This window comes from Chlamydotis macqueenii, chromosome 6 (genome assembly GCF_036417535.1).
Source record: "Chlamydotis macqueenii isolate bChlMac1 chromosome 6, bChlMac1.mat, whole genome shotgun sequence".
NCBI lineage: Eukaryota > Metazoa > Chordata > Aves > Otidiformes > Otididae > Chlamydotis > Chlamydotis macqueenii.
The window spans coordinates 20,714,872-20,737,270 of record NC_141561.1 but is presented as its reverse complement, the minus strand read 5'-3'; the positions used below and the strand labels follow the sequence as shown (position 1 = coordinate 20,737,270).

At 35.9% G+C, this 22,399-nt stretch overlaps 1 protein-coding gene across 1 annotated transcript; it reads right to left on the bottom strand.

Moving 5' to 3' along the window:
- Positions 1–6,874: 6,874 nt before the first annotated feature.
- Positions 6,875–21,854, bottom strand: XIRP2 (xin actin binding repeat containing 2). The gene is made up of 9 exons (XM_086750589.1): positions 21,788–21,854; positions 18,838–18,957; positions 12,535–12,642; positions 12,153–12,225; positions 11,330–11,463; positions 9,416–9,549; positions 8,044–8,450; positions 7,643–7,929; positions 6,875–7,234 (listed from the first exon to the last, which is right to left on the bottom strand). Exons 1-9 carry the CDS (start codon positions 21,842–21,844, stop codon positions 6,875–6,877), a joined length of 1,680 nt encoding a protein of 559 aa, XP_086606715.1. The 5' UTR covers positions 21,845–21,854.
- Positions 21,855–22,399: the final 545 nt, after the last annotated feature.

Genomic DNA, 22,399 nt, shown 5'->3' with positions numbered 1-22,399 from the left:
GACGGTATAAAGACGTGTGTTTCTCCTTGGTTCTGGGACTGGCAGAGGACTGGCAAATACAGATTTTCTTCATGGCTCATTTCACCTTCCCTCCACAACATTTAACCATAACCTACTTTATCAAATGGAAATAGCCAGAGCACAGAAACATAATGCTCTTTGTTGCTATGTCATCTCTGTCTCTAAGAGGTGATGATGAAATTTGTAGCTGGTTATTCTGGAGTGCTGCAGAAGTGTTGGAATGTCATCACAGAACATAAATATCTGGAGACCTAATGCCAGCCTCACCAAATTTGTTGGAAGCTATTCAGAAGAATTTTATAAAGCTGAGTTTTCTTACACAGGCTTTCACAAATAAGGTAAATTATCCCTATTCATTTTTTTCCTCATTTTCTTGTGGTCTATAGTGCACATATACTTTCTTTAGCCAAAAAAAAAAAAAAAAGAGAAAGATACTGGGGCACTTTGCAGTATGTTCGTTTATAACATTAGTATTTTCAAATATAGTTTGTCATATATTATTAGCCAAATACTCATATCATGATGTCTCCGGGAACATACAAAGGTCTTCTTGGTTGCTGTCATAATACTTTGTTTTGAAGAAAACAATTTAGGCTTCACATCTTGGCCCAAGAAGCTGAGTCCACACAGTTTCTGTTTTATGGGATGCTGTTGGCATGGATACCTGCCAGAGCCTGTTAAAGCTACTTTTCATTACCTTCTCTCCAGGCACATAAAAACCACTGTCCACTTTGGGAGAATAGTTTCCTCAGTCAAAGCCACCAAGACTCAATCTGTAGCCTTCAATAGAAGAGTACCGTCCCAACAAATTAGAACATCAGCTTACAGGAGACAATAAAGAAAACGAGATTCTAAACGGTATATGACACTGTGTATGTGCTATTTCCACTCTAATGCTGCTTTATGAAAAGCTGTACAAAGCCTCTTAAGATTGGAACTGGAAAATTACTTTTTGTGTTCAGCTATACATGCTGAATTCATAGCTTTCTATTTCTTCCTTTTTATATAATATCCTGTAGAGCTCTTAACTGTGATGACAGAGAGAATCTGGAAGTATATTCTAGGTGGTAAGACACTATTTCTTATAGATTAGTTATTCTTTTGGTTATAATATATGTGCCAGTCTTACAATTAAGATGATCTAATGTAATTTACCAAACAGTATATTGAAGTACTTTCTTTACTCTTCCATCCCCTCATGGTACAGCTATACCTCCATTCACCCATACTTTTTTACCTATTTCACCTTTTGTACAGAAAAGTCATCTTCCTTTTTTTTTTTTGTTGAGAGGTGACTTTCTCTATAATGAAATGAAGTATTTGGTCAATTTTTTTCTACAATAAGGGTGACTGGAAAAACAACCTTCTTTTCAGTTTGGAATATGCAGTTTCTGTGGGGAAAGAATGGCTCTTTCAGAGGTACCTTTTGTGATAGAACATTATTTCTTGTCAGCATCTGTCACACGTATCATTACATCAGCCAAAAGCAATTCTAAATGGATACTAATAGTGATGGTTAGATGTCGAGAGCCAAAAGGTAAAGTGAGTTTGGAATTAGCTGTCATCACGCAGATGTTCCTTTGAGGTTTTTCTAGGAGGGTTTTTTTTTAATTTAACCAGATTATGAGATTTTGAAAATCACCAACTGCAAATGTATAGTAGATTTTTCATGTCTGTTTTTAATAAAATTGTAATGTACTCAGTTAATGAAAAGCACATTCATAATACATGTGAAGACTATTCTCTCTTATTCTCTCCCACACCCTACCCTGAGAGACAGGAGATGAGGAAGGTATAGGAAATAGGTCCATGAAGAGGTAAGACTGAATTTTTCACCTCTTTTCCTGAAGCACAGCTGCCTTATTTTTTGTTTAAGGACTATATTGAAAATTCAGATCTTTCATGGTTAAATTGTCATTTAACGTTTTAGAAAACCCAACAGTAAGGTCTGTCTGGTTGTGTTCCTAAGTCCATTTTAACACATTCCTCTCTTTAAAACATTTTAAAATGATTTTCATGTCAAAATCATCAAATGTAACTCACATACAAGGTGAAATGCTGCTTGTGAAAGTCAGTAAAGTTCACCCAAAGGATTTAACTTAGATGCCTCTTAATGGATGAAAGCATGAAAAGAGACAAAAGTTTAATCTCTCTGTTTTTTACTTTATGTTGTCCTGGTTTTGTGAGTGTACCCAGGGTAGTTAATGTTTTTGCAATTATACCTAACAGTTGGAGGTGTACTTGACTGAAGTGACCCAAATCTTATATAAGTAATTCTGATAATTATCCTGCACTTTGAAAATAAAGCCTGAACTATAATTATTTATGGAAGGAATATTGCAAGAAATGTTCTGTCTTAGCATCATTTTAATGTCCTTGCTGAGCACTGTGTCTTTTAAGATACTAATACAGGTATACCTATTAAAATGTATGAAGGAGATAAATGCTTAGCAAAAGACAGATAAGGTAAGTACACTTTTTGCAGTAATGAAGCATTTGCTTTCAGCAAGTCCTTCACCTAGGAGTCGTCCACTCCAGCAGTACAGTAAAAGTGTTATTTAGGTCCCTCTATAGTTTTGAGGATGCCCCTAACTCTACAAAGGCTCCAAAGGGATCAGTTGATATGCTGCATCTATAAAAACAATTTAAGTAGCTCTAAGTAAGTCTTCTTGCCAATTATGTTAATGAAGCTGCAAAGGGACTGCAAATTTACAAGTCCTCTAAAGTCCAGTGCTGGCCCAGCAATTCAGAAGCTCCTTAACAAGACATTAAATCAGGCTCTTTAATCTCTCTAATTGGTGCTTTTGAGTATAGAAGAATACATGAACCCTGCTGTGTTCTAAAAGCAGTAGAACAGCTTCACTAGCCAATAATACCTAGTGAAAACAGACTTCTCAGACTGCAAGTCTCCTGTGAGACTCGATGTGGAGAAGTTTCATTTCACTGCTACCTGTCAGGGCAATTTTGCTGGAACAGTGCTTGGCTGCAGCTGTGCTGGAAATGGATCAGCTCTGCCCTCCCTGCCTGTAAGGCTCCTTTCCTAGGCATTGCTAAATATCCTGTCCACGAGCTAAGGACTGAAACCTAGGAACAGCCAGAGGAGCTTATCCTGCTGAGAGAATGGGCACTTGGGTACCACAATTCCTCTCAGGAGCCGTCAAGACTCTCCTCACAGAATGGGACTTTCAAACTGATGACTGGTTGTTTAAACTACGGTACTAAAGCCTAGAGGTTAAATGAAAGATATTTAAACTTAGAATAACAAATTTCTTTCACAAAAGCACAGCTCTAATGGATGCTAGTTCTTTTAAAACCATAAAGACCAGCTCCTTGGCTGCAATAAATCTGTATGGTTTTCCCAAAATGCATGAGGCTTTTTGGCAGCTAAGGAATTACTATTCATTTAGCATTTCATTTATTGAAAATCTGTAAGGCTGCTACTTTCTGGGTACAGCTTTTATCCCAATTTCACTTTCAACTGCTATATGCATTTTCTCCAGGGTGTGAGTTCTGTAGTGGTAATGTGTGTGTACATTAGGGTGACTCAGGCATACGCTGCCTCCCATCTCCTTTGCCTTCTATGGAAAAGCAAGTAAGACAAGCACACATCTCAGTGGGTTCCAACCTTAGCTTGCCTCTGATTACTCCTGCTCTAAGCTTTTGGCTGAAGTTCTGAAGAACTCTTCTACTTCCATTTTTTTTTTTCAGAGAATTTACCTTCTTTCACAATTTTTTATTACCCATGGCTCTTAGTTTTCTAGAACAGGTTTACAGGGTGTCATCCTTGTGATTTGTATAAGAACTTCAAGACAATATGGTAGGACACCTGGCTTGTGTTTCAAAGAAATAATTATGCAGTATCCTTTAATTTTTCCTTAACATTCATCCTCACTACTGGAGGAAGAAACAAAGCCACCCACTGAAAGAAGAGAATGCAAAGCTAATGAATCCACCGGAGGAAGGCTCTGCACTTCTATGCCTGTCCCACGCTGAGCAGAATCCCGATCATGGAATATCCAAAGAGATTTGCCCCGTACAGTATGTCATTTATGTATTTTGACTTTACATATTATTCCACGTGGGAATCAAAATTTCCCCATAATCCTGTTTTTTTTTTCTACTATTTCATCGAAGCCTTGTCCTGGTTCTGCCTAGGACAGAGTTAATTTTCATCTGAGCTGGGAGAGGAACTGGGGCTGGTGGCAGCTGTGGCTGGGGCACCCAGCTGGGATAGGTTACTAATTAGCTAACAGCTGGGATAGCTTACCCAAATTAGCCCAAGAGCCCTTCCATACCCTGTGATGTCACACTCAGTATATAAGTGAGGAGGGTGGTAGGGGGCCAGGTTTTGCCACTTGGGAGGAGGCTGTGTGTCAGGATTCACTGCGAGCTATTGTAATGTAAATTACATACTTCAGTATTTTTTGTTATTGGGGTTTTTTTTTGTTGTTGTTGTTTGTTTGTTTTGCATTTCTGTTTTGTTTTCTGCTGTTATTCTCTTAAACTTTTTTTAATCTTAACCCATGAGTTTTGCCTTTTTTTAGTTACCAGTTCTCCTCCCTATCCCACTGGAGGGTGGGAGGAGTCAGCAGGAGATTACGTAGCTTGGTCCTGAGCAGGTAAAACTACGACAAGCCTTTATTTCAGTCATCTCTAGCTAGCCAAAGGGAACGTGTGTTTTCTGTGACTCGTTTTTGGTGCTGTTTTTATTTTGTTTAGCAGAAGAAAAAGGCCTGTATTTTGTAAGGATATTTTCGGATGCATTGATTTCTTAGTGTAAATGAGTTTTATTATCATAACTGATATCTGTTATTCCAATGGTAGTTTAAATTAATCCAAATATGCAGGAGAATGAAAATTGGCACAGAACTATGCTTCAGGTACAAATGTTGCAACCGTATTAGCTTTTCACTTGAATTACTAACTTGCATGTATTCACACCTATGTATGTGCACATAAACAAACACCCACCATTTCCCCGTCAAGAGCATCAATCATTCCAAGGTGATAGAGTCAAAACTGATCTTATACGTAATAAGTAATTTGGAGGAATGGGGGATATTTAAATATTTAGTCCATGTAGAGCTCTAAATATTTTAGAAAAATTCCATTAATTTTTTTCACGTTTGCATTTTCTGAGATTTTGTTGTTGTTGTCTTAGCAGGAATTTTGTTGATGTTATTTTTAGTTGTGTTATCTACTCAAAAATGAAAACAAACGTATTTTAATCTATTTACTAATCTCTTGGGTTTAATAAAATGATTTATCACGGTTACAACCAAATGAGGGGAGGGAGAAGAAGAAGAGAGAGATCTTGCCCAAATAATTTTAAAAAGTTCACAATGGCCTATAGACTTTTTAAGAAAGTTTTGAAATACAGTGGTATTGGAGTGCCTTTTGTGAAGGCTAATTATTCTTCTGGGAACATTCATTTTAAGGAGTCTTTCCTATTTCTGCATTTCATGAGAATACTTCAGAGGAGTGAAGCAGGATGCATAAAGAGGAGGCTTCACTCTCTTGAAATATTCTTGTGGAAGAAATACTATGAATAGCTTTTCTTGTGTGTGTATTTTTCATAGTTGTTTCTATGTAGGTATAGAAGAAGAGTCACATGTGGATATCCCACTTACCTGCAATCCTATTCCTTTGTACAATGAGTTGTAGTGCAGCAGGTATTTTGTTCTACAACTCTGCACAATAATTTCTTACATGTTTTAATGTCAACCTATCTTTCCTGTAAATTACTCCAAACACTCGTCTCTGTCAGATACTTCAGAAATTATTTTGAAAACTGTATTTTGATTATCCTTCCCTTTCTCTCTGACAAACACTTTAGTTTAAAGTAATCATCGCATGACTTTCACAAACTGTCTAATGAAAATCATATGTATAAATTCATTTCTAGAAAACATGACAAAATACTTCTTGGTAAAGTGCTTTTTTTATTATGCATTGTCAACAGTTAAATAATACATTGCTGTTTCATGCAAGCTGGAATAGTGCTAAGAGAGCAAATGTTAATCCATAAAACACGTTAAAGAAAAGAAATGCTAAATCTGCATAAATTTGTACAGGTTTAAATAGGAAACTGGAGAGCTGCTTCAGTTAAAATTACTTTGAATTAGTTACTGAAACAACCACTAATTTAGTTGTTCCAGTTCTGCCTACGATGTTTGGTTTTACCTTATGTTAAAATTAACACACCTTTTTTTTTCTGTCATGCAGTGTAATGCCATAGTAGCAGCTCTATGAATATAGCAAAGCAGTACTATTCACCAACCAGTTGTGGTTACTATTCAATAATGAGTCCATTTCAAACTAAGTACTGCATGATATTGGGGGGAAAAAAAAAACAAAACCCCCGAAACCAAAAACCCCAACCAAAGCCCAAATCCTCTAGTACGAGCTAACACAACAAATGTACATAATGTGTCGTGTAGCAACAGCTCAGTTACAATATTAACAATATGTAAGAAAACAGCTTCGTAAATATTTTTTCTTGTTTTCTGCTTTACATCTGTATTTGTTACAAATGATAAACAGTAAAATTGAATTATTATGTTTCTGCAGGACAGTCACGTAGTGAAATATTTCTTGCAATGTTCAGGAACATAGAGAGACAAGTTGTTTAAAATGCAGACTGAAAAAAATCTATTTTATGCATCTTCATTGCCTTAAATATAAACTAAGTAAATAAAGTCCAAGTAAATGACAGTATATAGTACAAATTTTCATATGTAATCTCTGAATATTAAATTCTTCAAGAAGGACTATAAAATAACTGAAATGAAGTAATACCTATTTATGACTTACTTTATAATGAGTGACAGACGTAGCTGATCACTTAGATGTTTTATTCATTTTCATTATAGAGTCTATTCCTTTTAATTTGTTCCTCTGCAGTGAGCTGTTTGAACTTGACTTTCCCACCTTGGAATGATGGAACAGCTGTATATCTTGAGCTCAGTAAATCTAAGCTTGTGTTTATGTCATTCTTTGACACTTTGATTATTTCACGTTCTTGACAGGTGTTAATACCATTCAGTTCTGTATCATAATTCCCATGTTCTTCTGAATATGAGCTGCAGGACTTTTTAGTTATGTCTACAGAGTCTATTAGACCACACTGTAAAACCAGGTTGTCTTTTTTAAGGAAAGATGTTTTCAGAGTATCAGGTAAAATAGTATTTAAATTTTTAATATTTTTATTTTTCTCCAATGCATATCAACTCAGTATCAACAGGGAATGTTTTTTTTAGTTGCCTCCTTTAAAACTAACGTGCTGTTAGTATGAGACTTCTAACAAGTGGCATCTTTATTAAATTGAGCAAGACTGTTAGAGGTGACAGCGTGTTCATCTTTTGAGTTCTGTTCATCCCATGAAATAGTTACAGTATTGCTAGAACAGCTCTCATGAGATTCATACATCTCAAATATTTCTTCATTTCCAGACCGATTTTCCAGCTTTGTGAAGGCATGCTGCGATACACTCCAAATTGCATGGCTTAATGTTGTCATTGGCTTAGAGGTAGCTGAGAGAATTGTTTCCTGCCTACAAATGTTTAGATGTGAAAAAGTGGCATTATTGTTATTCAAGCTGAATTGTTTGATTCTTTTGTACTGTTACATCATCAATGTTAGTAACCTGTACAACTTCTGAATCATCAATTTCATTATTTTTTTTCTCTCGCTCCTTCCCAATGCTATGCACAATCACATTATCACCTTCATTAATATCTTTTCCGCTTTCCTCCCTGTTCTGTGATCCTCCTATCTTATTCAGCTTGTCTTGCACGGTCCCAGCTTCCTCATCTTTTCCCTTATTGCCTGCTTCATTTTTCTTTGCTTTACAGATGTTTGTAGCTTCGTTTTCAGACAGAGAGCTAAAGGATGAGTGTTGATTTTCTTCTGCATTTGCAGTGTCATTTTTATTTTGCTCTCTTGCAGCATTTATTTTCTGAGGATCCTTTTTATTGCCCAGAGGTTTATTTTTATGTAAACTAGAATATTCTTGAGCAAAACCTTCTGGGGGCCACTTTGGCTTATTTACTTTAGCCACTTCTTCAATAGAAAATGTTTTCTTAGGTGTTGCATCATCTGTTGAAGGCGGCCATGTCATATTTAATTTACGTCTTTCTGTAGATTTTCTCAAATTATTATCCAGAATATCAGGATGAATATTTTCAGTACCTGAGTACAAGTCTTGATCAATTTCTGTAATTGGTTTAGAATCAACAGGTATACTATTAATGGGATTTGTTTCTTCAGGATGAATATTGCTAAGTGAGCTACATTGATCTTTAGAATTCCATAATTCTTTATGCTGCTTGTGTCCAAAACCTTCATCATAATTTCCTCTTGATTTGAAAAGTTGCTTAAAATGAGGTTTACAGTATATTTTTCCATGGAGAGATGCATAATTTCCCAAGCTGCCAAATGGAAGAAAATGTTTTATACTTTTACATATCATAAATATAGCATGAATTTTACAGTTTACTTGGTATTTCAAGTACCTGTACATGACAGTATACATGAAGAAAGGAAGAGCAAAAAGAGAGTAAATTCAATGTATTGGCCAATTCTGACCACACACAGAGTATCTAAAACCTTTAATTGCAAATTCCTGTACAATTTTGAAGTTAAAATGAAGGAGAAGAGTAATGCTTTGTGGTTTAAGAAAGAACATATTCAATTCTTGCATAAGCTTCAAATAGGAATGTTCCACAGCACTTTGGGGTTGTTAGGGCCTTTTTCTTCATCATATGAAAGACTGAAGCCTCTTTTTTTTTTTTTTTTCTACAAAATAGATGGAGAAAATACAGTGCCAATTTTCTTTAGCCTTTGTGCAAATTATATAAATTTGTGTTTAATTATATTTGGATTCTGTTCCTAAAGGAAATGTGTGTAACTAACTTCAAAGGTGTTAAAATCAGAACTGTTAGGCTTTGCAGTCTGATACAGCAATAAATACTGCATTTCTTATAAAGGTTACAAGACTGGTTTGCTAATGTAAAGAACCATCATCATTCATTTTATGGATAAGGAAAAGTGAGAGAAAATTTGGTCCGTGTTCAGATTTCTTAAATTGCACCCAAGTTTCTGTGTCTGCTGCTTCCTGTTCATGAGCTCTCCTGAAGGTCTGGAACAGTCAGTAGGAAATAATATGCAGAATAATTTGGAAGGTACTGGAATGAAGCAGTTCCTTAGAGAATTTAAATGACTTGTTCCATGTCACAGTGCAGATGTCAATAGCAGAGAAGAAAAGCGGAACCCAGGTTACTTCCCTGTCAACCCAACATCCTACAGGCTGAATAGCCCAGTTGAAAATAATTTCACCGATTGTTTTTATATTCAAATGCAGAGTTCTGTAAGTGAACATGCAGTTATTTCTTACCTTAATTGACTGCCACAGTGGTGACATCGGAAACATGATTTATGAAAATTCTGCTTGTCGGCAACTAGGCATTCCATTGGGTAAACTCTCTGTTGACAGAGTCTGCACGTTTCATTTTCCTGAATCTGTAGTTTCTAGAACCACATATTAAAAAGTTACGAGTTAGTTTAAGCCTCATATTATGATTTATTTTAACTGTATCAGCCCATATGTTTTGTTAAAACTTTAATTGTCTTTATCTCTTAACTGATATCTCAGCTGTCAATTTGAGGGCTTTATTTTTGTTCAACTAATATTAATACTTAGAAAGTGAAAAAATAGTCACCTTTTCCTTTTCAGAAATACATACATTTGAAAGGACTATTCACTTCACTACACCAGGTACAGTATTTCCCATTTATTTGTAGTAACTATTTATTTTGTGGAATGAGATAGAATGATAAAAGGTTTACTCGCATAAGTGGAATTGAGTATAATATGTGTATAATCTTTGAATCTACAATGTGATTGAGAGATCAGTAAATGGGGGGCAAATGTTTGGAATTTTGATGAGGAAATTTTGCTTAATCATGGCAAAAGCACATCAAGGTGTTCCACTTCTGTGGTAACCTGCAGACTGTACACTCAAATGGTCCAGATATGCTATGGACATAATTATGATTTTTATAATTTTCATTTTCAGATCTGAGACTTCCTTCAGTTAATTTTTAAGATTGAGTTAGCTACAATTATATTGGCTAACTATATAAAATCCTTTCTTTTATGAAATAACTATAAAGGAAACTAGTTCTCTGTAAAGTAAAAAGTGTGAATAGGAGGTTTATTTTGTACCAATAAGGGGTAGAAGGAAATAATGGGCATTCTTTCAGGCTTGGAAAAATGCATGCTGCTTTTCTGTCTTAATTTCTGTATTGCTAATGTCTTAGTTCATATAAATTGTATTGGTTTGGGCACAGATCTGTGGAGGCTTTGTTGGAGAGCTGGACAATTCAGTGGCCTGGGAAGTTGCTGTCATTTCCAATGGAGCTTTTGCATAAGTAGTGGAAAACTTTTCTGTGCTTCCATGTTCGTGGGACCTGGAGTAAATCATTGCAGAAGTAGAAGTTCCATCCTGTTTTTTTTCCTTGGTGTAGAATTTTCCTGTAGTCTGCTTGCTGAAGCAGTAGCAGTAGATGAACTAACTAACTAACTATTTTCCAACTCATGGAACATAAGTGTTTTGTTTTGTTTTGTTTTTTAAAGTATAGTAACATATAAAACATTTTTTCTATTCTTCACAAAAGCTAGTTCTGCAAGAATCCAAGCAATAGGATTATAAGATCTGGAAAGACACAATCCATTAACTGTTGCTGAGAATGCACAAACCAAATCTTTTGAACCAAGAGTTGTGGTATTTGCACCATAGAATATATGTGAAAAGAAACGTGGAATTCATACAAAATGCAAAATGATGATTGAGCAGTCTTGGAGTTTTTGCTGCAACAAATGCAGACTTTGCATTTTAAGCATAATGTGAAGTTATGCTGTGGCTTTGTGCTCATTTTAATTTCTTCTCAAAGTGACATTTTCTATGCTTCTGAGAATCTGTGGTGATAGAAATTATACATATTTACAGATTCAAAACAAGGAAAGAGACTACTCAGCAGAGGAAGACAGGAATGCTGAAGTTTTTATAAAGGTCTACTTTTAATTGTTTGTCATGTACTGTAAGTACTTGCTGAGCCTTCTAACATACTTCATATTACGTTATGTGCACTTAGTTCCTAAAGTCCATATATTTCCACCACTTCCATGGGTTACATTTTTAATCACAATTAGTCAAATTAGAAAGTCAGGCTGCATGACAGACCAATGTCTTAACTTCATGGCTTCTAATTTGCATAAAGAAAGATCTCTTTTATTAAAAGCACAGACCTTTACTACTTTTGCAGGTGTTGCAGTCTCTCTGGCAGAGTAAACTGACTTTTCCTGAGCTGTCCTTTCAGACTGCTGTTTTAAAATCTGTGTTACAGTCTTTGGGAGCTCTTCGTTCTGAGCAGCATTGATTACTGCAATGGGAAGAAGAATAAAAAGGTAGTTTTTCCTCCACCCTGCATTTTCTGAAATTGACTTTATCAGAAATTGACTTTATCATTGAACTATAAAACATTATTACATTAGAAAAATTGTACTTAGGCTTGCAGAAGTCTAGAGAGTCACTTATCATGAACAGAAATCCATATAGAGAATGACAGAATAGTTGTTGAGGGACATGTTATCACCTACTGTTTTGCCATACTTGAGTGGTGTGGCAGGGCTAAAGGCTGACTGGGGTCTGTGGGAGAATATAATGCATGAATTCTAATACCAGGACTAAACTGCAGCAGCAGTAGTGTCTTAACACTGTAGTCATATTCTGCAGGGCTATTCAGTTCAGCTATAAATTGAACCTTTCTCATCTACAATTTTATATATACATGGGCTTGTGTTTGCCTGTGTTTTTAGACAATTCTTTAAGTCCTTAGTCCTTTTAAGCAACTGAGCACATATTTAAAACCACCTCCTTTTGCAAAAGCTATCTGTCCATACCAAATTTAAAACTCGTTTCTTAAGTCCCATTGAAGTCAATGAATGTGCTTTGCTGAGAATTTGGAGCAAGGCACATTTTCATGTTTGTATTCTAAAAGCAGTACATTTGTGTGAGTAAAGATATTTGCTATTGCTCATTTGTGAATCTTATTCTCACGCCACTTCTTACCTGTTCCATCAGTGTCCTGAATGAATGTAGAAGCCATTTTTATCTCATGAGTAACTTGCTCGCGGGGAGAAACCTGTGCACAAACCTTCACTTTACTACAGGATTTAGTGCAATATGTAATAATTTTCCATACTTCTGCAACTGTGTTTAAAATGTTACATCAAAGAAAAATATGAACACCTAATTAATTACCATGTTAAAACAATAATTAAAAACACTTAATAAAAACACCTTTAAAAATTATTAGGCACTGCCTAATGAGGGAGGCTATGAGCAGAACATCCAGATCTTGCTGTATGAAGTCATAAAGGAGGAAGAGAAGCAAAGCAGGTATGTATCAGTATAATTGCCCAATGACATAATTATTAATTGATACAGTTACCTCTTGTGTTTGAGAGGCTTCCATTTGACTTTCTTTGGAGGTCATTTCATTGCACTCAGCTTCTCTGGTGCTGCTTGATACTGTGTGCTGACTGCTACTTGACGTTTCCTAAAGACAAATAAAAATAATCACACATTAACAGCTAATAGTAAATTGAGGGGTTTTTTTTTTTCCCCTATGAAGAGCTTTCACAAGTAAATTCTAATGTAAGTGATGTAACTAGAACAGTCATTTTACAGCAGAGTACTGTTGTTCTGATTGATATTTGCTGCCATAAAAATTGGAACAGGCTTTTTTATAACAGAGAAGATGTCAAGTCATTTCTGTTACTGCAGCCACATTCTGACCAGCAGATAGGAAAGCTGCATGAATACGTACAATGTGTAATTAGACTGGAAGGGATCAAAGGTGACTAAGACAACTGATTCTGGCTTCACGTGCAGTGCCATCAACTTTTACCTATAGGTGGGCACGTGGCTAATGCAACTTTGTGAAAGGAAATATAATAATATGTCTATATAAGAGATGCTGATTTCCTGCAAATGCTTTATACAGCTCTTCTGATGCAAAAATAATGCTGAATTGCAGTTGTGAAAATTATGACCCATAGGCTAACCAGAAGATCCTATACTACATACAAGTATTGTACCTACAAGTCTGACAAGTGCAATCTAATAGTGCATATCATTGAGTGTTTAAATCACTGAGATGTCTGTGCAAACTAACTTCTGAGGTTATCTATGTTTAGTTCAAGTCCAGATTCTAGCAGTGATTTGTTTTCTTATTTAAAGCCTGCTACAGAACCTGTGTTACATCATGTTATCTGTGTCCATGAAGTACTTTGAGATCTAGTGATTAGAAGAAGTAAATCCTAAGGATTGAAATTAAGATATCAGCTCTGTGCTTCCTCTCTCTTGCACACTAGCATGCACACAGAGACATCTAAGAAATAATTTCACTCATGTCAAATTAAATTTTCTTCCTTCGTGAGAAGGAAGCTTCCCTATTAGTTTCTACTGATAATAAGCTTTCAAATGAAAGGAGCTTCTGGTCCCTCCAGCGAGACCTTCCCACATATTCAATGTAATGTGAATGCAGCCAGCACTGTGTTTCCAAGATTGCTGCTGTACATCTACTGCAACAAAGAGCTGTAACCCTCCTGCATCTCAAATCCTGGCACCGCCTTGAAATCCAGCTAATTGTGGGGCAAGAAATTAGCTTCTCCCTTAGTCATCCCATGACAAAGCATATATTCATGCAATTTATTCCACCTTTAAACTAAGGAATGCTTACACTGCTTGCATCTCCCCTAACAGTTCTGCTGAATTAATATAGGGGAGCATCTGCTGCCTGGCCCATAATTTCTGCCATACAGGAGGCAGCAAGGGCTTGTAGGTTCTATGGCAGAAAAACAATGTGCATCCCCTTCATGAGCTTTAGGAATTCTCTTCCACCTCTGTGCTGCCAAATCATCTGTTTCAACTCTAAGATGAATTAAAATCATACAAACAAAAGCTAGAATAAATTTTCTGATTACTGGCCCAGGAAATGCTTTAATGCATTACCAGTATCAAAATTAATCCCATCTACTGTGAAGTTTGAACTGTCAAAGTGAGGTGAGGCTTGAGGAGAGCAAGTCAGAGCATGGTTTATACTTGCAGCTTCTGTATGTGTAACAGTTGTGAGGGAGCTGCACAACATGAGCAGACATAGAGCTAACCCTGTGCGAAGTTGAAAAGGCAGTTCAAAGAAAGTGAAGTGCAAATTTTTCCATCTATTCTCTGTATAATGACTGCGTAGATGTATGTATCATATGCCTTTTCATTTTATATGGATACACTTTTCAATACATTTATGCATATATGTGCTTTTTCATTGAAGATATGATCATCTGTTCCAATGTACATGTTTTAGATATGTAAGTCAAATTCTCATTACTGGAAAAGCTCATTCGTAAGACACGAAATATGTTCATGATAGTAATTATGTGTCCTTTGAATGGTATGGGGTATTAAAAGGAATATATTTAGGCTTAATGTAGTCAGCAAGCGAATCTAATCTGAATGTCACTACTGCTTTATTGCTATAACTTTGGAACTGCTTATGAAGTAGTTGCCATATTGCACAAGATTATAATTGTTTAATGTGACAACTATGGTTGTCTAAAATGCAGCCTAACCATTATGGACCAGATTTTGACAATATAATTACATGGCCTTGTTCCGGGAATGCAGGGAGGAAGAGGGACTTGGAGGTTCTCATGTTTTGTGTGTCTGTCAAGATGGCTAATTGAAATCCTGGTGACAGAGGGTAAAATGCTGCTTGTTTATTATTCCAAACAAGTGGAGAGCAGGAAGACCTATAATTTCATCCCTCTGATGTAATGGCCAGCTGTTAGATATAGGACAGAATATCCTGTAGGTAGGATTAATTTAGTCTATTGAATTAGAGTTTGTGACTTGTTTTGTAGAACCCATAGATTTTGGAGAATATTCCGTAGAATTTTTTGATGGTCTGCATGGGATAAGGTTACTCTTACCTTATTAAGCAGGTTAAGTTGTGCCTCTAGTGTCAGACTAGTGGCTGAAGATCATGATCTAGATTTAATACTAGTTAAGAGTTGTGCTTGTGGGAACTTGATCCCTTTATTTGTTTCTGTGGACTACACAATTCCTGCCATTATTAAATCAAGCAAGGTTATTTATCAACCAGATCCTGCACTGGGATATCAGGAGGGAACAGCTCCCCTCCAGCTGTGCAGGGTAGGAGGATAGACAGAGAACTCAGCCATTTTTGGTGGCAGGAGTCAAAAGACAACTATTATGGTTGCTGTTCCTGTAGCCCAAGAATCACCTTTCAATTACTTTTTGTTTATTCTATGCCATATCATGAGTGAGCTTCAGAAAACACTGTAAGCTGGGTGATTGTTGGCATGCTGCTAGCTCACAAATGGTTTCTTACAGTAATTTTATTTTTATTTCAGGCTTCCATCACCCTCCATTCTCTTCCATTTGTTTCAAGTCACCCTTTATGGGGTCTGCTGGCCTTATCATGTGTATCTGTATGGTACTTAGAGGGCTATAGTGTCCTGTTGTGTCTATGGCTAATAAGTCATTCTAACCTAAAACAATACTATTTAAAAAATAAAGATGTAAATCTAAGAACGAGTCTGTATACATTTTGTTAGAGGAGTGCATTTTTATGTAAGCATTCAGATTCTATTACTGAAGAGAACTGTAATTGCTACACACGTTTTATATGTTAGTGGCCCATACATCAATTTTAGTGCCTCTGCACTGCAATAATTTAGATAGAATTCTTATTGCAAAATGTACCAAGATTTGAGTTTTCAGTAACTGTTCTGTGTATTTTAGACCAAGGTTTGCTATTTTTTGTTGATGTTTTTGCAGTTTCCTTGTGCTCTGACAACAGACAAAACATTACTTTCCCTTTCAAAAATAAAATTGCTTTGAAGCTCAGAATGCATATGCTATGTTATATGCATAAGTACATAAAACATGTATACAGTTCTGTATATGTATCTGTTTATTGTTCAAGGGCATCAAATGGCCCAAAAGCTTGTCCAAGCACAAGAAAGTCTTTTACTTGCTCACATTTGAAGCATCTTGCTTTTAGTTGAACTGTACATTATGGTCATCATATAAGCTCTATGGGAGGGTAGCTACTATAATATAGTTTATGTATTGGGGTATTTGGAACTTACTGCTCTAAATGATCAGTATGTACAAACTTGCAGTTCACTTTAGGCAGCAGTGGAAGTAAATTGTAAGCCTAAAGCTCACAGCTCACAGCAGTTACAAAATTAGTAGCAACAGAATGACTAACTGATGATTTACTTGGTGCAGGTCTTCATTTCTTCCTCAAAGCTATGTCTTTTTACCTATTTATATTCTTATCACAGTATCATCTGTGCATCAGTACTGTGAGAGTCTTGCAGAAATTTCTTATGAGAACTTCTTATCAGTGTTTCATCTCTATGACTTGTTGGCCTTGCTTAGTCGTATGTATATACTTGTGTGTTTCGGGCACTATATAGAAGATTTTCTTAAAAGGTAATTTTTCACCATTCACTAACGCTGACCTGTTATTCAATCTTATCCTCTGCAATCACTAGAAAATTGGCAATTGCTACACTAGCAATCTTAGAAAATCTGTCTGGAATGACCCTCGATGGAGGAGATGTAACTATACCTGTGTCATTCCTGACACACAATACTATACGGTTGAGTGAATATCCAATATTTTCAATATATTCTGCTCATCCTTCCTATGTAGGAGGTTCAGCTCACTTGCCAGGAATAGCTTCTGCCTAGCACTGGATAGTGAGACTTTGTCTAGGCAGCTACTTGCTGAGCTGGTGTTGCGAATCGCTCCAGGCTGGCATTTGCAGAACAATAACACTGAAGCTCATGACCTCTTCTCAGCTTGGTGGATGTTGATAAAAGGTGCTCATGATGCCAGTGGTCAAATTAAAGACCAGATCTCTAAACAAGCTCTGGCTGAGTTTGTGAGCACACAGTAATTCTGTGATCAATTCTCGTTGCTGCTCACCGTTCTAGACAAGAGTTTAGTGCATCCTACTGGTAAAATGGCACCTTTCACAAGGAACCAATCTCCCTTACAATGAAGAGGTCTATGATGGCTGCTGCCTGAGAAAAACAAAGATAACATTTTTTGCGTATTTGATGAAAAGCCATGCACTCCTTATGCAATAATTGAATACGTAATAAAATGTTCATCTATTCAGATTACTGTTTAAAAAATTAGTTGCTTCCTTATTTTAGCTTGGATTAATATTCTGAATTTATGCAGATCTGGAGTCTTCAAACTACATAATTTCTCTGTTTTGCCCTGGGATTGATTCAGCGACCTTGAATAATCTTTCAACTACATAAGTGTATAATCCCATTTTCCATAAGAGTGCAGTTACGTTAGATAGAAATGGGATTTTATGGTCTTGCAGGAAGTTATTTAACCTAAATTTAAAGATTGTTCCATATAGTCTGAGTGATTTTATTTCCTGTGAGCATGACTATTTCTACTGATGATTTGAGAGAGCCTCCTCAACTAGCCACAGAGGACAAATACATGGATAAGTATACTTAGAGGTCACATCTTTGAAGAAGTGGAACCATTATAGTGGCTTTGCAGAGAGCTAGATGTCACTATTAGGCCAGGAAAAATACATCTTCACATCACATAAATGAAATTATTTGTTTCAGAGTAAGAGAAAGCAATATAATTTCTCTACACAGTTTGCGTTTCTTCGTCCAGATAAGTGGGAGCTACATTGGACCCCATAATCAGAAAAGTACGTGCATGACACTTCCTCTTACCAGGATTATCCTCCAATATAATTATGTCCAACTATGGCATTTTTCTGCTTAGTTAAAAATGCTTTAATACATCTGCAACAAACTGTGTCTTCTCCCTTACAAACTGGAGTTTTGCTTGTTGTCCGTGGAAATTGTTGATATTGGTATTAATGTGTAAGAAATGAGAGATGACTGGTAGATATGATGATACTTATTTAATATGAAAATGAACCTATGGCAGAATGTTGGTGTGTCCTGTTTTACAAATCTGGAGCGTAATATTGCTTAAAAAAAAATCTCTCTAAGAAGTGCAGGATGGTGATGGTTAAGCAATTTACTTTGCCATTACTGTTTTTGAGAGTGCACAGGACAGATTGTGTGATGTGTTTTATTATATGGAATTTCACGTAGTCCAAAATCATTATCCCCTACAACAATTTTTCGTGGTATATGCTAATGAAGTAATAAAATATAAAGACCTTTTATCTAAAATAACACTTAGCTGCTGCTTTCTTCTACTTTTATGTAGCATCTGGGTTGTTCTGTGCAATTTTTGATCTGTTTAGGGGAGTTGATTAGATTTAATTCAATGGAAGCAGGAAACTCCTTTTGAAAGAGAAATGTCTTAAAATCACATCAAATGCAATATATGCAAAACATCACCATGGTACTTGATAATGAATTATGGTCTTATAGACAAGGTTCAGTATAAGATACTGCTATGGTAGCAATCTGCTTTACTCAGTTATTTGCTGCAAGTCTAGTATTGCCTATATTGAGTGTTCATCTTCATTTAAAAAATGTGATTCCTGTAGTATATCTCAAAGACAAAATTCTACGAGTATGAACATTAGGGAAACATCTTAGTCATAATGACAACTCTTCAGGAAAGCAAGCACTCATATTTTTTCCTCAGCTATCTAGTAGGGCATACCTCATTTGTAAGTATTAGAAATGCTTTTGTTACCTGTATAGATTTGTGCTGGTACTTAGCAAAAGTCTTTTGTGTTGAGGTCACGTTCTCAAACTGTTTCCTCACTGCTGCCAGGCCACCAGGAACAGTATAGAACTTGGTCTTCTCTGAAGTCTAATAAGGCAAAAATAAGGCAAATTGTTTTCAATTTACATTAATAATGTACTTATATGAGCTGATTTTTAAAAAAGTAGTATGCTATAATACTTATAAATTTAAAATGGAAAATTTGGAAACAGTTATGCCTCTAATCTCTTATAGGCGACTTTCATTGATGTAACCTGTAAACTCTACTTATTTTAACAGTACACATTAATTAACATTAGCATTCAGAATAGATACAGTAATAAGATGGTTATTTTTCAGGTACTGTCATCAAAATACAAAACATGTACTGTTAATGTTAACTGTTGAATCTCATAGATTCATTTTAGGACTTTCACTTTTCAACTAAAAATTAGGACCTGCAAATTATGAAGTTCTTTTGGAATTTTACAGTCTAGAATTTATTTAATACTAGTTGCTAAATGCTTCTGTGTGAAATAGATCTTGCTGGTGTAGCTGTATGTTCATCTCTGCCTAAACTAGTGTCTGAGGACTCAGTGGTTTCCTCTGTAGTTTTAAGGATCAGCCATGTATTTTCAGCCATGTAATACTCTGTCTTTGCAAGAATAACATAGACAATCATAAATACTGTTTCTGGCAAGTTCATAGACCACTGCATGGGAGCCATATACTGTGATCTGGAGAACTAAAGGCCAATGTATATTGGAAAAATGTGTATGTTTGGCCTGAATCTTTAGTGCCAAAAGGAGTAGGTCCCGTCTACTTGATTTTCAGTAGCAATCACTTTCCAGAGCAATCCTTGTTTGTTTGTTCCCTCTTCTACTTGTCTCTATCCTCAGTTCTGTTGCATTCCGAGTTGCCACCTGGCCCTCTCTGTATTTTTTTCAATAGGTATTCTTGAAAATGTGCAGAGAGCTTCAGGCAGGCCTTTGAGATGATCTTTCTTCACTAACAACAATGCTGAAAGTCACAAGAGTGTCCTTATCCTCAGGCTATCCTGTTCGAGTTTGTCCCTTACGTGTTACCTCTGAGATGATACTAGAACAAAGCTTTCAGCATTTAAGCTTATTGATCAGTATGCACGAAATAAACCACCCAATAATTAGAAATAGCCTTGTAATGGAAGTTACTAAGTAAACTTAGGTTTACTGCTTACACCTGATGAGTAACAGATTTATTTTTTTTTCCCCCCTGTGATGCAGGTGGCACAATTCTATATTTACATGGATGTGTGAATGTGAAATGCAATTATTTTAGTGAATGAACATTTCAGGCACACCTTGCCAGCTGGTTGGAGATATTTAGAGGGGGTAAATGCAGTTATGGGTCATTTAAAGAAACATATTAATTCCCTTTAATGGAACTGGATATAGAGTTCCTTTTTTCAGGCAGCTATCCATTTCAGCAAGAAATTGTGAGAAGTTCCAGACTGTAAATGAAAGTAGTTCCTGTGTGCGCAACACAGGTTAAGTCAGGCTTCACGCAGTTCTGTTCTTTTTTTTTTTGAGAAAGAGTACTAATTTCAGCAATGTTTCCAATTTCAGGAGTAGGGAATTGGAACCTTCTCAGTCAGGTGAACTGCAGGAATCTGCTCCAAATATGCACAGGTAATTAGGAAATAAGGAATTCTGCAAGCAGGAATTTGGTGGTTGGAAAACACCTGGACTCCAGTGAGCATGGCTGGCAGCTTTTTTCACTGTGTGCCTTCTGGACTATCCATGCACCCAGAAGGTCCCTTCAGCTGCTGCTGAGCACTTATCCCAAGACCAAAGTTGGAAGTAAGCCTGGGAATCTTCTACAGCTCTTCTTGCATATGGACAAAGATGCTGGCTGGCAAAAGCTGCATTGTAGTCCATCTTTTGCCAGATATGCTCTCTGATTTACAGAAGTTACTCTGGACTAGTTTACAGTAAGGTAAGTGTTCTTCCCATGTGCTGAAAGTTTAGCATAAACAAAGACCATTGTCATTCTAACATTATGCGTGCCAGCATATCGTCTCTCTTTCCTGATACAGGGAGGCGGAGCTACAACTTCTAGGTAGGCTTGTAAGATATGGTAAAAATACACTTTTTGCCACTTAGTATTTCTGCAGAACTGAGGCTGATTTTCCTTGCTGAGATCTGAAGACCTGATTTTCAGATATTCCTGATTGATAATTATATGTGTAGTGAAGTTGACTTGCACTATTTTAATAGATTATAAATTCTGTTAGCCAAGTACTTTATGTACTATTTGGTATTAATATTAAACTTTACTGTAAAATACCTAATCCTTATTGATAGACGTGTAGAGAGAGGAGTAAAACAAAATTTAAAAGCTTTTTTCCTAAATATTTTTTCATATAATGCCCATTTAAAAATAATTTTATTATAAAACAATACTTTTTGACACCTTGTCTCATAGAGCTGCTCTTTTAAAATGCTGCAATTTCAAATTCTTTAGTTTGAACAGCAAGAAATCTAAACTTAATGTGCTTTTGAATATGATTTTATTATTTCTTAATATTTTTAGTAATGCAGAAACTGCTGGGTCTTGTCATTATGAGCTGAAAGAATAACTGTGTTGCTAATCTGCCTCTAGCCTATGATCCTAATAAATGCAGTTCATGCAACAGTGATAAATAAGAAGATAAAAATAAAAAGAACAGTCCTTCCAATGAATTAAAGGAAATTGTTCAAATGACCAAAGTGTGAAAAGTCTCATTCAGTAGAGGCAGAGACTGATGCATCAATACATTTTCTAAGTAGATTTTGTAATATAGGTTTCAAATTTTGATCCCCACAGTGCTCCATCAGTCAGTGTGTATAAATAATGTAGGATATGTCACTAGGCAAAGCAAACGCAGAACTAAGAAGATAAAGAACCATTGACATCTTACATGAGCAAAGGAGTTGTTACTCCCCATCTCAGACACAGCAGCCTTGTACATAGCCATTCTTTCTTTCAGTGAGATAGTCTCCTGGAAATCCAGCGGTGTGTTATCAGCCATGGGAGTGCTCTCTCTACGTAGTCCTCTTACAGATTTGCGAGACCCCACTGTAAGTACAAACAGACACCATGTTTTCTAAGAAGGAATCGGGTACCTCTTTTCCAAATCTTGAAATAAAAGCAGAAGTAGAAAGGATCAGTATTATAAACTTTTTGGCAACTGTATCTTATTTTCAATTTAGAACTCATTGATTACAGAAATTTAATTCAGTTAAGTTTTTGCAACTGGTGGAAATTCCTTGGGGAAATAACAAAAAGCCTTTTTTTGAAAAACAAAACAAACAAAACAAACAAAAAAAAAAACGAAAACCAACCAAACAAAAAAAAAAACACCAAAGCAAAACTGCTACAATTTTAACAGCAAGCATAGTATATTTTTCTTAGTGTTACATTTGCAGTATTTTTTACTGTAACAAGTCATTGTAAGTACTACAAACAGCCAATTACAATTAGATACATTATGTTCTAATTAGCTTTATACATTATAGTATTAATTTGCTTA